Source organism: Balearica regulorum, chromosome 2 (assembly GCF_011004875.1).
Source record: "Balearica regulorum gibbericeps isolate bBalReg1 chromosome 2, bBalReg1.pri, whole genome shotgun sequence".
NCBI classification, from domain to species: domain Eukaryota; kingdom Metazoa; phylum Chordata; class Aves; order Gruiformes; family Gruidae; genus Balearica; species Balearica regulorum.
The window spans coordinates 72,611,901-72,626,049 of NC_046185.1; the positions used below are offsets into that span (position 1 = coordinate 72,611,901).

At 40.7% G+C, this 14,149-nt stretch overlaps 1 protein-coding gene across 3 annotated transcripts in view; it reads left to right on the plus strand.

Annotated features, from left to right (window-relative positions):
* EPB41L4B (erythrocyte membrane protein band 4.1 like 4B) overlaps positions 1–13,003 on the plus strand; it is a 196,230-nt gene extending 183,227 nt beyond the window's left edge. Inside the window, exons 23-25 of one of the 3 annotated variants that reach the window (XM_075744687.1) lie at positions 6,818–6,886; positions 10,919–11,082; positions 12,706–13,003. In XM_075744687.1, the coding sequence (XP_075600802.1) occupies positions 6,818–6,886; positions 10,919–11,082; positions 12,706–12,775 (303 nt within the window). In that variant the 3' untranslated portion in view covers positions 12,776–13,003. Of the gene's footprint in view, positions 1–6,817; positions 6,887–8,497; positions 8,593–10,918; positions 11,083–12,705 lie in introns of those variants that run through there. The other 2 variants (XM_075744688.1, XM_075744689.1) reach the window with 2 other exon arrangements.
* The last annotated feature ends 1,146 nt before the right edge of the window (positions 13,004–14,149 follow it).

The following is a 14,149-nucleotide window of genomic DNA, read 5'->3' on the forward strand; positions in this document are numbered from 1 at the left end:
TAGCCAACGCATCAAGACTGTGACATCATTTTGCCTTGCCACATTTTCCTCAGGGGATGGTGACTGGGCTGGCAGCCCTTGCTGAGGTTATGTTCTGCTTAAGCTTGCTCAACTTCGCATCATCAGCAAGAGCACTGAAAATCCTGAAGACTTGTAAGAGCATGGACAATGTCTTGGTTTTGTCACATCTGAATTGTCCTTATTCTGTATGCTTTAGAAGAACGTCTTCTCGAAAATAGTTTCAAGGCAAAGGTAAATTGTGAAAATGTCCAAGACATTCGTTCACTTCCAATGTGCTGTAGAGATGCTGGGCTGACTTAATAACATTATTACCGTTGTCTCCCTGTCCCCTCCCAATACCTCTGAAATCGCTTTGCTAGCAACCCAGAATTACAATCCTTAGAGCGAAGTTCGACAGAGCACTCCATCTTTAAAGACAGCAAAAGAGGGATTACTAGCACCAACGTGATTTGCAGGGCTGCCCTTGCAAATTAGTATAAAAGTTGGCATGAAGATTCAGGATTTTATCCAAAGCATCTTTACTGTGTTTTAGGTAGACCTGCTTGTAAATAGTGTATAGCTTGTACTGTAGCTACAAACTGCTATGCGTTATCTGTGAAATGCTATAGCTGCAGCAAAGCCAAACTTCAGTAGAGGCTGAACATTGTACATCACTCCCATGAACTCCCTTGAGCATCTGTTTGGGAGCCAGAAGTCACTGGAGCACAGCCAAGGAGCCACACAGCCACCTCCTGACAACGCCTCTGTGTTAGCAAGGGTTGCGCAAAGTCACTCTAAGAAGGACAAAAGTATCTGATGGAGAGGAAAGTCTTAGCCCTATTGTATAAGGACTCAGTGAGACATCAAGAACATAGTGTATGCTGCCAGGCACGTTCCAGGACAGGTGGGCTCAGCCTGCAGCAAGATCCAGAGAAGGGCTGGTGTATGGCAGTGAGCAGAGGAATGGCAAGCTCACCGTTTGAGGGGATCCCAAGACAGCTTGGCACACCAAGGACACCGTGGAATGAATGTGCCTTTCAAGGTGGCGTTTTCTCAGTTTACCAAAAGGAGTTAAGTGGTACCTGTGGGGAGGGGGACTCTCTACTGCAGTCCTGCAGTCCTGTGGAAACTTACACCAAGCAGATCAGTCAGATGAGTCAAACAGTTGGATTCACTTATGTTGGTTTTAAGGTGTCAGTGTTGAATGTTGTTCAAAGCATTTCCTTGAACTCCAGTCTCCACCAGTTATTTGCAAGATGAACAAGGGAGAGACCCAAAGACCAAATGGAGCTAGGAAGAAGATTTCACAGTGTTGTCTCCCCAGAGGGAAGCAACAGTAGGCAGGGATCCTGAACACATAGTGTTTCCCTGGCTTGATGGTTGGCACAGAAACCCATCCTCTTCAGAAACTTCACATTTGGTGCCTTAGAGTGTTTTCAATGGTACATTTCTGCAAAACTTGCCGCTTCATTGTGTGTGAATGAAATCCATCTGCTGACACTGACACCTGGATATTGTTTCAACAAACTGGAAGAATCCTCCCTCCTGTGAAAAGAAGGTGGCCTGGGATGCAGTGCAGGTGGGATTCGTGCCAAGCGTGATCCATGATTTACTTCACACAGCCTTTTCCAAGACTGATTAGCCAATGGTATTGCTGATTTACATCTCCATCCTGTTACAGGTTTATTGGACTGCACTGGTTTGGTCTGATTTTTGCCTTATGCATCCAGGCAGTGATTACACCTGCCTAGCTATCATGCCATTTTTATTGCCATGTGCAAAGGCAGTGAACTGGGGTTGACATTACCTGACTGATCACTGGAGCCAGGAACTGCTCCCGCTCAATAGAATTGGTTTGGCCTTGGGAGTAGTACATGGTGAAAAATAACAGAAACACTTTGTTTTCCACCTCATTATTAATTTCAGCCACTTAAATGGTATGACAGCAGACAAGGAGCTTTACTGAACAACTGCAGAGTCCAGAATCATATCACTGGTTTTACAAACTGGGTCTAATGGGTAACTGGTGTTTTTTAAATCAGATCACACATCAGGACTGGGAAATGCTAACACAATGTACTCCGGTGGTTTCATCTGCTTATCTTTTCTAATTTGATGGGTAGAAACAAAGCTCTGCTGTATGAATATGATGGTATTGAACCTATAGCATGTATTTTTAAATAAAGCACTACAGAATATTCCTCTGGCTGTATGTGTATATTGAGAGCTGTGTTTATGACACTGCTTGAGGTGTTAGCAGCTCTGCTTCTGCTGCGATGCACAGGAATCTAGTAAAGTGTTTGGCCTAAAGTTTGTCTTCCATCTGGCCAGTATACAAAGTGACAGTGCAAACCCACTGAGATCACACATTTTCTCCAGCATATTATAAAGGTCTCCAGTCAAGGTGCAGGGGATGGGAGTGAAGCAGTGTCAACAGCAGAAAATGTTACCAGACCTTTGTAGAAGGCAAGAAAGTTGTGGCAGGGCAGTGAATATACTGACTACCCGAAATGTAAGAGAACATATCCAAATTAAGCCCACTTCTACCAAAAGTGGTATTTTTTTGTCACAGTAAGGATATTTCTAATATTTCCCTCTGGTAGAAATACCTTAATTCTTCCTTGCAGTATAAGTATCAAGGAATATTAGTGCTGTTAATTCTTTCTGGCTGTGGCAGAAACCTCCAAAATATGTCACCCCAATGGACAGCTAATAATGCAACAAGAATCTTTGAGTACTAGCAGAAAATTATCCAAGGAGGAATAAAATTTCACTCATTTTCTCACAAAATCAATGTGACTGTCATATTGACTAGTTTTCAGATTTTTCTTCCTAAAGATTACTCAACCACTGGACTTTCCCTGAGTCTGTGTTGTATTATTCTTTTCTCTTTTTTTCTTTCTTTTTGTTAAGAGTCAACTGTTCTTTTAAGCTTAGTAAATTCTCAGCTTGCCAAAGTAAATATTCTAGACAGGAAGATACTTGTCCAAAGTAGTTCTGCTATGGTAATGCACCCTGACCTTTCAAGCAAGGGGCATTTGAGGTTGTGAAACAAGCCCTTAGCATGCGAGATGCCGCTGGGACACAGAACACCTTCAGTCCCCTTTCGTGACATGCCCCTGTGACGTGACAGTTACTTATGGGAATTACTTTAAAGGTTGTTTTGTGGTTGTGACTTTGGCTGCAAGACTGTTTGCGCTCCTGCAGAGAGAGCAGGTGTGTTTGAAATCAAGTTTTATACTTAAAAGTCAGTCTATGCTGTTATCTAGAGCACTGCTCTGCCCTCTTGTTGCTCATGATATTTCTGTAGCCCCTGTGACACCAGTTAATCCGTCTTGCTCCTGTGGAAGAGCTTGGCTGTGTCAGAAGGTGCTCATCCAAGCAGCTCTGCAATGTGGGCATGATTGCTCCTCCACCTACGACCACAGGAATTTTTGTGTTCAGCTGTAAACTTCAAACTATTTCTCTTGTTTTGTCTTACACCAAAGTAGACAGAATACCTCAGCACCTTGTCTATAGGCAATCGAGGTGCTAGCAGCTACTGTGTTTTGCTGGTCTCAGCAGCTACAGCTCATCTTCACAAGACAGTCCTGCATACAGAGCTGCCCATCTCCTCTTCCCTCTCCCTTTGCCCCTCATGTTAGCAATCCCAGGTGAAGCCTGGAAGCTGCTAAAGGTCTCCAGAGGCTGGAGGAACTGCAGTTTGCAGTAGGTGGTGGAGATGGCTCTGCTCTTCTTCCTTTCTCAGTCCCCAGGTGGCATCTTTCAGCAGATGCTGCTGCAGCAGGGAGAAGAAAGTACCCAGGAAAAGTTTAGGGACTGCTTCTGCCACGTGAGGCAGGAGACGTTTAAAGCTATGGTATGTCATTCTCCTAGGGCAGGGATAGAGGCTATACACTGTGTGGGGAATGCATGACATTTAGGTCTTCGCCTCCTGTTCTTGTCAGGGAGTTGTTTTGCTTTCTGAGCTACTCTGAGAGCTTTGACTCCATGTAATAAACTCATCTCCAAGGCAAGGGTCAGGAAGAGACTGAGACATGATGCTGCTTTCCTTGTGTGGTGGGGTGGGAACACAGGGTTTTCTTCCTCCTCCCAGGTGCTGGCAACTGCTGCTGTCGTCAGCACACTGCTGGCTGTGGTGCACATGCAGGACAGGCGGGCCAAAGTATATTCCTGGGTGAAAAGACCTTTCAAATTTCCAAATGCAGTTTCACATAAACCAGTTGCTCAACTGATACTTTCCACAGTACTGTCTCCCCATCCTGCACGTCCTCAATCCGACAAGTGCTCTCAAATATACAGAATTTTTCTGCCATTGTGTGAATGAGGACATTGTACCTACTTCCTACTCAAAAGAGCCTTATCTGCTCCTGAGTAGATAAGAACCTCTTGCCAGTGCTGAGGAGACAACAACAATGTTGTCTTTGCTTTGCCTGTGGGAGCTGGCAGCAGCGTTCCTATCAAGGCCTCGGGCCAAACCAATAAACTCTGCTGTGCCATTTGAGTAACAGTGGTGTCTTCTCAGGAGGAAAAGAGATGAGAGAAAGAAAGAGTAAATCCTAAGGGCTGGGCAAGATGATTTCTGTTTGTCACTTTTAAATTGAACACAAGTATGTTTTTTTCCTTCTGTTCCTTAATTTCTGTTACGGTTTCTTTTAAATGCTGGAAATCGGTGGGTTTAGAACCTAGAGAGCCTTTCATTTGTCGAGATTGGCTTATTCCTGAGATTAAATAAGCACAACTCCCAGAGAGAGGAACTCACGCTAATAACTAAGCCAGATTAACCATTTTTTGCCCTCTGTGATACGTAGGCTAGCCTCAGGCACGTCCATCGCAGTACTGATTTTGCAAGAGAGCGTTCTGCATGGCTGTGTGCTGCAGCGTGAAATCAGGGCTGACTCCTCTTATGTGCCTCTGGTCCCAAATCCCAGTGGGCTCTTGAATATTGTTCTGTCTCATTTTTCTTTTCTATATTCGGTAACGGTGCTTTGTTTCCTTAATGAGACTAACCTACAAAATTAGAGACTTTGGCTGTAGCATATCAAACTCATACTGTATATGAGCAACCAGCTTCCCATCCCTGTTCGCCTTTGGCTCAAAGGTTGTATTTGTAATGGACTACACTTGTACTATTTTGTACTGTAGCATCATACTGTAAACCCTTCATAACCTGAGAATGACATCTTGGGCTCATGGGTATTTGTGGTCTCTCAGAAGAGCGAGACATGCTACAGCTGTCCATGTTTTGCCTTGACAGACTTGGCTCTGGGGATGACGTAATGTAACAAACTTGCAAGGAGCTATTGCTTCAATCTAATGAGTAGGTTCAATCAGCAATGTAGTATGCATACACTTTGCTAACAGACATGAATATAGGACTATAAAAGGAGTGTGAAATTTTCTTTAATATGTTTGCATAGAAAATTGTGATTGAAAATAATTTCGCCCTTGCACAATTGTTTATTAATTTGCGCCTGTGTAATTGACTTATAAACACCTCTATTCTGTTAAAAAGGTATTTACATGCTTAACTATATCTTTGCCACCCATACTCCTCATGTGTAAGAAGCCTGACAATTAATGCCAAGATTAATTCCACATGTTTGCAGAAGTGGGCCCACAGATGGCTGTTAATTTCCCTTGGCATCCTTATAAGCCAGTATGTTTCTGTTATTTTATTTACAAAATAAACACTATACATTTACTTAATTATATTCAACATCATAATTTCAGGTTTTGCTTTGGTCTACAGGGGCTCAGGGCCCTTGGGGTAGCTTTTCTCTTTATTAAACAACAGTTATATAGCTGTAGTTAGTGAATTATGCTTGAAGACATGCATAACAAACAAATGCACAGCAGTTTCTATAACAAAGTGAAAAACACACCTTTACAGTGAAAAAAAAAGTGTTTTTCCAAATGGAAAGCATGATGTGCAGACCTTTATTTGATATTTTGTCCTCTCTTTGAATGAATGAATGAATGAAATCTGGATTCTAGAGAGGAAAATCATGGGAAACAACATTCACAATGAAGTGGGACAGAAATTGTTGCTGCTTTTAATATTTCTTTAATTTCAGTTCATGTTTGAAATTATTTTAAGGGCAGAAGTGACTTCCAGCAGGGCCTGGTCACACCAGTGACCGATGCTCATGGAGCGAGCCCTGGGAGCTCTCAGGCTTCTCGGCACATGGACATGTTGGTCTCTCACCTCTGCGTCTCCAGACACCTTTGAAGGTGCCCTCCTAAAGGCACCCTTTATCCACAGCTCTCCTCTTGACACAGGACCTCGTAGCTGCCTAAAACAGTTGTCCCTGGTGCTTTTTTTACATATGGTTTTCTTTTGATCCCACTTTATGTGATTGTTTGTCTTTGGCAGCAACTGCGTAGCTGAAAATTTGGAACTCTAAAATATGTAAAGCACAAGTTCTTTAGCCAAAGTTCCTGGACTGCAGAATTTGCTCCTGCACTTCATATTACATATTTTAAAATGTAGCCTGGCTGAAGAAAGCAGGTAATGATCCAATGAGTGTTGACAGAATTGGAAGATGCATTGTATGCAATCAGCTCCGTATTTGCATGACAGATTTAATTACATGGTAAAATTAATCTATCAAGTTTTTGTATTTATGCTTTTACTATTCATCATCAGGTTTCTGTATGCATTTTTGGAGGGGTCTTTTTTGGTCTGGTCCAAGCACTGCTGAACTGCTCTAATTTGTTGGATATGTCACTGTAGTTGCAATGCTTTGCTGCTTTTTTTTTTCTTTTGCATTTTTATGCTCTGAAAATAACATCTTTTTCTTTATCTTTTTTAAAGATAAAGACATTCCCTGCTGATACATCTAATCCTTTTTTCGATCCTTTTACAACAGTACCACAGTTTTCTGTAAGTAAAACGTGCAACTAAAAAACTGTGTATTTAACACATTTCCAACTTATTTTTTAACAGTGTTAGAAACTTAAGCACTAAGCAGTCCTCAAAAAAAAAAAAAAAAAAAGATAAATTCCAAGTAGAAATTAGAGTGCAAATCAGTCAAATATTCCCATTATACAAATAATTAACGTGCCTGCAATCAGACATTGATGCTTACTAGACAGAGGACTAAGAGTTAAAGGTCAAGGCTCACCACTAATGGAGTCAGTTCCAAAATGATTTTAAGCTTAGGACTGTAGAGGACATTTGTGAAGCTCCATAGCATCTTTCCAGGGAGTAGTAAGGGAGTGGGAAGACTTAGTCCTCTATCTAGCAATTGCACGACCTCCTGCCTGAAACTGCCTACTGTGCTGTCACAAGAAGAGACCTGATTTTCATTGAATTTACATCTAAATTTTAAGGCAGAATTATACTTAGTGTGTTGATGACTACAATGGTATCCTTATATAAACTCCCATGTTTACTTAATAACTTGATTCAAGTATTGAACTTAATTCTTGTTAAACTTTCACAGAAGTGGGGATTTAGGGGTTTTGGTAAGATAAACTACATACAAACAGGAAACAATTATTTGACAATTTCAACAATAAGTCTAATCTAAGTCCTACTTTCAGGGTAGAGCCATTATGTAACAAGTATGACAAAATTATCTACTCAGGCAATTCAGACCATTTTAAAAGATTTTTGGAGGACTTGATATAACTGAATATATCACGTGGGACTGATTATAACCGTTGCTGTCCTTTCCAGTGTCAGAAGTGATTCTGATCTATAAGAAACACTCTGATTATAATTATAAACCACAGTAACTGACTTACGGTTTTTAAATTACATTCAGAAATTAAGCATTTCAGACTTTAACCTTAACTTTTACTGGTAGCAGCAATCTGTATCTGCCATATAATCAGAGATAAGTAACTTCAGTCACTGTTGGGCCATGTGCAGTAACTGTCTGCACTTAATGATTTTTTTAAAAAAGAGGCTTTTCTTTCACAATAAACCCAATAATGAGATTTGATCTAAGTGTTGTTTTTATCCAAATAGGTGTTTTAAAACTAGAGTTAGTTAGGCTCCCCAAGCTGTGTCACTGCCACTGTTGAGCTCTAATTAAAGGTATCTGAAAATACACAGGAATATGTCACAGCAACTTTTCACTAGGTTAGCCACGTCTGGATAGTACAATTGTGGTAAAAGCTACACTAAAGTTACAGTGTTTGTGTCTTTCATAGTACTCCTTTATATAAGCAAAAAGATACACCCAGAATAGGTTTCCCACTAATTAGTAATGATTGTCAGGAAATTATTTTTCTGCCTAAGACAGTTATGATGCAAGCAAAATTTAGGAGGGCTATATAAAATATTTTTTCATCATTGGGGTGATAGAACTTTAAAATATAAACAGAAGCTACCCTGGTAGACTTTCCCACAGAAATTTCCATCTTGCAGAAAATGGCTGTTTCATGGCAAATTCAAATATTGACAGTTTTGTTATGCTCTGTCAGGATAGAAGAAGCAAAGTAAAGTTCAAACTAATCTTTCTGAAACTCCCTCCTCTCTTCATAGAGTCCCGTTTCCCTGGGCAGGGTGGAGGGCAGAATCCGTATCACAAAGATTTAAAATACCATTACAATAAAAATCAAGTAGTGTGTGATCCCTCATACGTTCTTTTACGTGAATTATGTACAAATAATCTGTGGTAAACTAGCAGCTACCTAGATGACTGCATAAAGATGGGAAAACAACTAGGAAAGTTAATTACACTTGGGTCCTGTGTTCCATGGTCCTCCATCCCAGCCCAAGGAGACGTGCTTCTCTCCAGCAGCGTTTCAGTTCATCCTGATGCACAAGCGCTGCGAGGGCTTGAGGACAGCTGCACCCCAAGTGCAAGCTGTAAGGGAAGGGTCTAGATCAGTGCTAGGACTTGCAGGCAGGTCTAATTCGGAATATTTTCCGGTCCCACGCAGTCCCAGATGGGACTTGGTTTCTTTCTTTTTTTTTTCTTTTGCTTTTTCTTGCTTCCCCTTCACATTCCTTTTTTTTTTTTTTTTTTTTTTTTTTTTTTTGCCTGTAACAAAACATTGAAATGTTATTGAGTGAAAAAAAAATTATGAACGGTCACATTTGGAAGACTTTACTGTTTGGGTAGGGCTTCTAATTTGGTGGCGTATACATAATTTTGTTGATTTTATCAGAGGAAAAGTTCGAGAACCCGGTTGCCTGGCATGTTTAAAAACAAGGTTCATGCCAGGAACCCCTCCGAATTTCAGAGATTTCCATAGAGAAATGGCAGGCTTGATGACCATATTCTCAGGCTGGTATGAGTCACATACAGACTTAAGTTAATGAAATTATATCTGTTTAAACCAGTTAAATATTTGGCTCAAACATACTGTCCAAGCAGAAATATATAAAAAGATGCTTTGGATATATACAGTAAAACCATTATCCAGAGCAAACACACTTTAGGACTCAGGGCAAATCTTCAGCAAGTGTAATTTGTCATTGCTCTGCTGATTTCAGTAAGGCTGGGAGAATTTACATCAGCTTCACAGCATGGTGCCTCTTTCTCATGCGGTGAAGTAAGATCTGGCAGTCCTCGGAGGATGGGGCTCCTATATGAGCAACACCAAATTTGATATCCCTGTAGCCTGTAAGGATGAGTTTTAAAAGCTGAATGACAGAGAAGTTTGAAGAGGTTGTATTAGTCTGTATTTACACACATAATTGTCCTGGGTTGGAGGGAGAGTTTCTTTAGTTGGTTTTACATTTTCCATTTTACTAATTAATGGAATTCCTTCTGCTTCAAAGGTTGTTTTGGAGCATATCAGATGCTTTTAGCTGAAACATGAACAGAAACATGTTAAAAAATGGCAATAAGCAAGCAAATCTAATACAATCAATCTTTCCTGGGCTCAAATAATTGTCCCAGTGATTAAACTGATCAGGTTTTGTGTTTAGCATTAGCCTGATGTGGCTAGCAGAATTTGAGAAATAATTTAGACAAAGAAAAAGTAGTTGCTATTCAAATAGCTGGATAAATATCATATGCTCCCTTATGATGGTCACTTTTCTTCCTCCCTGCTTCAAAATCTGAACCCAGTTTAGAAGAAAAAATCGTCAAGAAAGAAATGCAGCTGATACCAGGAGGAGCATAATTCTAATGGTCCCGACGCACTGACAAACTGCAGTTGCTCTGTGCTCTTCCCAGGTCAGGGTCACACACGCACCACATGCTCTGTGCCATGGTTTGGCATGAGAAATAGTTCAAAAAGCAAGACAGGGCTGTTTTATTTTTAGGGATCACGCCCCTCCAGTTGTACAGGCTGGCCCAGTCTTTGCTGTAGTACTGCAGCACTAATATGCCTCACCTGAAAGACAGGAGATGGTTGCTTGCTGTTGGTTTTAAACCAGCACTTCCAATATTGCTTGCATGTTGCCTGTCACTAGATACTGCAGATTATTTCTCTTGAAGCACATTACAGTTAGCAAACGTGGGAAAGAGATGGAGACTTTGAAACCCAGAGTCCTACAGGCCCAGAAGTCCTGGCTGTCACAAAACACAGAGTAGTCAGAGGACCCACCAGCAAATTGTATAGGATTTCTGAAGAACAGTCCACAAATCTCACATGGTCAGTGTTCTGCATTATTTTTAGGGAAAACGCAATAATGATAAGCAGCCTTCTGTAAACTGGTTATGACTTTTATCCAAATGCTGCCAGTCCCATACATGGAGTTTCATCTCACGTAGCGCATGTCGCCATCAGGCTTGTCCCTCGGGCATAGCTCTGAAAGAGCCATCAAAAGAGGTGGCTGTTCAGCATCCTCAGAGGTTGCACTGAGCAACTGTAGCTCCAGCCTCCCGTTTGTTCTCGTTATTAGTTGTTACTGAGTATTTGGCAGTGAATTGGATGGTAAAAGTTAGCAAGAGCAGTAGAAGCTAATCTACACTTCTTTTCTTTCTGTGTCTGTATACATTTTTTGTAGGCAGAATTTACAGACAGCAAATTACAATGCTGTGCGGTGCAGTCCTCTCCTAAGATAACGCCGGTAACTCCATCGCCTGTGCTGAGATCTTTGGCAGAGACTATACCAACTCCAACGGTCCAGACAATATATACGTCACATAAACCAATTTCGCTGGCAGACAGGTACTGTGCAGTTCTTTCACAGAAATACTATGATGCTGTCTGCATTAAAGGAATCAACTTGATTTCTCTTTTTCTATCATAATTACCATAAAGTGCCATTTCCCCTGATATCAAAAGATTTCCAGTTGTTGCTTGACACCTACTTCAGAATAGGTGAGTTATGTAAAGAAATACCTATAACTCATATCTACTCTGAGAAAAAAAACTACCTTAATTAACTGCTGCAGACAGCAGCCTACCATTTCTATGGCCAAGGGCCTGGAGAGAAAGGGTTGTGCAGATTTTCCTCAGGCAAGTAATTTTGTCTGAACCACAAAGGTTTTCTTTTAATAATTGCTGTTGCAATTTTTTTTTTGAAATTAAATGTCCATGGGGGAAAGCTGAGTTTGAGAAATGTCTGCTCTTCTAAATGAACAACAGGCACTGGTTTTCTTTCTTTTTCCTGTTTTCTTTTTTTTTTAGTAATGTCAAGCTACAGTGATCTTTCTTGTAGTTTCTCGGAGAAACAACAAGCCATCCCACCTTTCCACAAGCAGCCTGCTTTCACTTTTCTATTCTTCCATCCTACTGGTTTTGCATGCTTGCTTCTTATTCTAGAATTTAATCAAAGCTGAATTTCCCAAGCTGATAATTTACTGAATACAAATGTAGGAGTAGATATACTTAATGCTTCTGGAGCACAAAAAGTCCTAGGCTTACGTTGAAGAGAAAAGTATTTCTTTGGCATCATAATAAATTAGCCTTTTTTACTTTTGGATTCACAGTCAATTTCCAATTTCATTTGTTAATTTTTTTTTTTGCAGATGTTGGTATAATTGCACCTGCACACTTGCTCAGCATTGCTAACTCATCTGAAAATTTATCATTCCAGTGAAAATGTAATTCTGGAGCTGTAGTGCTGAACTCAGCTTCTGTAGGATGCCTCGAGCACAAGTGGGTGGTTCCACCCCTCCTTGTCCATGAATGGGCTGCAAGGTTTCTGCACTGCAGTTTAAATCTCCAAACTGCTTTACAAGCATTAGATGCTTAACTCTCAGAACAGCACAGTAAATAGTTTGGGGTTTTTTTTCCCTACACTATTTATTAAGAAATGAGATCACTAACCCAAGGCATTCCCAGTGTTGCAGAGCCTGTGTGTTCTGGAGTGGTGAGGTGTGTGAGACCGAGGACTTCAGGCTCTGCTTCCTATATCCTGTTGTGTGCATGTGAAGAAGGACTGTAGTAAATTCAGAGTATACGGATGGCCCCCAATATCAAACCACGCTGAGGAGCAGAAGTCTGTAATACCAATCTTTTGCGATGGCATCTACTGTAGCTGTTTCATTTTTAAAGTCCTAGTCTAGCTTCCTTAGAAATAGGTAGCCTTTAATGGGGGCGAGATTAAGTCATAAACTGTTTTGCCATGTGGGTCTTTTTATGTCCTTTTTCTTGCTTCTGTTTGCTCTTCAGAAATATCGAGCGGTACTTGGTTTTGAATCAGCCATCAGTTATCAGCCTTTTCACTGAATTGAGTCTGACCTTTTTTCCTCTCCTTTGGTATTTTGAAAATGTTAATTATTTTAAATTGAAATCTGAGACTTATTGTTGTTCCCATAATTGGCTGTTTGTGCATTAATTACACAGCGCTGAGACTCTGAGGCGTGAACTTGAGAGAGAGAAAATGATGAAAAGACTCTTGATGACAGAATTATGAAATTCGCACTTCCGTCAGATGGAGAATGGATTGGGGCCTTTCATGTGCCTTCTGTCTGTTTACATTCCTCTGCTTCTGTGTACTCAACATAATGCATCGGGAAAATGTGTGATATTCCTGGCTCGCCTGGATTCACCACGGTTGGTTAAAATTGAGTCTTGGCTAGACTTTAACTTGAAGGAGTTCCTTTATTCATTTGCTGCTGGGAAATAAACCTTCAATCCTTTATCTCTCTTGAGATTTTATACTATTAACAAAATTAATTTCAGGTTTGGTTTTGGTAAATCTAGGTTAAAAAGGATCAGCAAGGAGCATACTGATTTCTATTGGGAAACACTGTTCTGTACATATGTTAATAAGTGCACAGAAATTAATGTTATGCAGAATATTTTGATAGTAACATAGAAAATATGTCATTTTGTACAACTGAAAATTGCAATGAGCTACTGCTATTTGTTAAAGAACCATTTTTAAAGCAGAAGAATGATTATTACATCCTAACCCCAGGACTGTTAGTCTCCACAGAAAAATAAACAGCTGTCTTATTAAATTCCTAACCTTAACCTTTACTCAGAGATATAAATAGCTGCAAGGGGTAAAGACACCCCACCATACAGGTATACGCACCCAACACTCCCTATAGTTTGTCATCTTGAACTAAACTTTCAACTAAATCTTACCGTACTTCCATTAATGAAAAAAATCAGTTGTTTAAAGTAATTTGCTACTGACTTTCTAGCTTGATACTGACTTTTTTTAACTAAGTGAGAAGTTTTACCTTCTCCAAGTTGCCTAAGCATTAGGGCTCGCCCACACTCGGACAGGTTCTGCCCCAGCATTGAAGGTTGCAGAGTCTCAGCAGTGTGGACTTAGCTCACGCAGGGAGGATTTTTTCCTTCCTGGGTAGATAAACCACCTTCCTGACTGACATAAATTGATCGATCACTTTAAAGAATAATAACAATGATAGTTTATGGCATAGCTGTGTCTATACCCATCTTTTCACTCTACTAATCAGCACGTGTGTACTAGCAAACCTGTGGAGGGTACGCCTGGCTATACGTCCCACTCACCTCCGGCATGCCAGCAGCCTCTACGTTCAGCGGCGCTATCTCAGGCATCAGGTGGGGTGGGTGGTCCAGCACGAGCAGAACCGCAGCCCCAGGAAGGGTGTTTATGGTATACAGGTAACACTACCAACTATTTCCTAGGAAAAAAAAAAAAAAAAAAAAAAAAGAAGAAAGAACTTCTCCATTTCCCCCTGTTCAGTAGTGCAGGGTCATCTAGAAAGCTACCAACAACTGACTGTCAGCTACAAGGTACTCTTCCAACAGGAAAGCTTTTGTGCGTTTTGTATGGCTGAAGATGTATGTT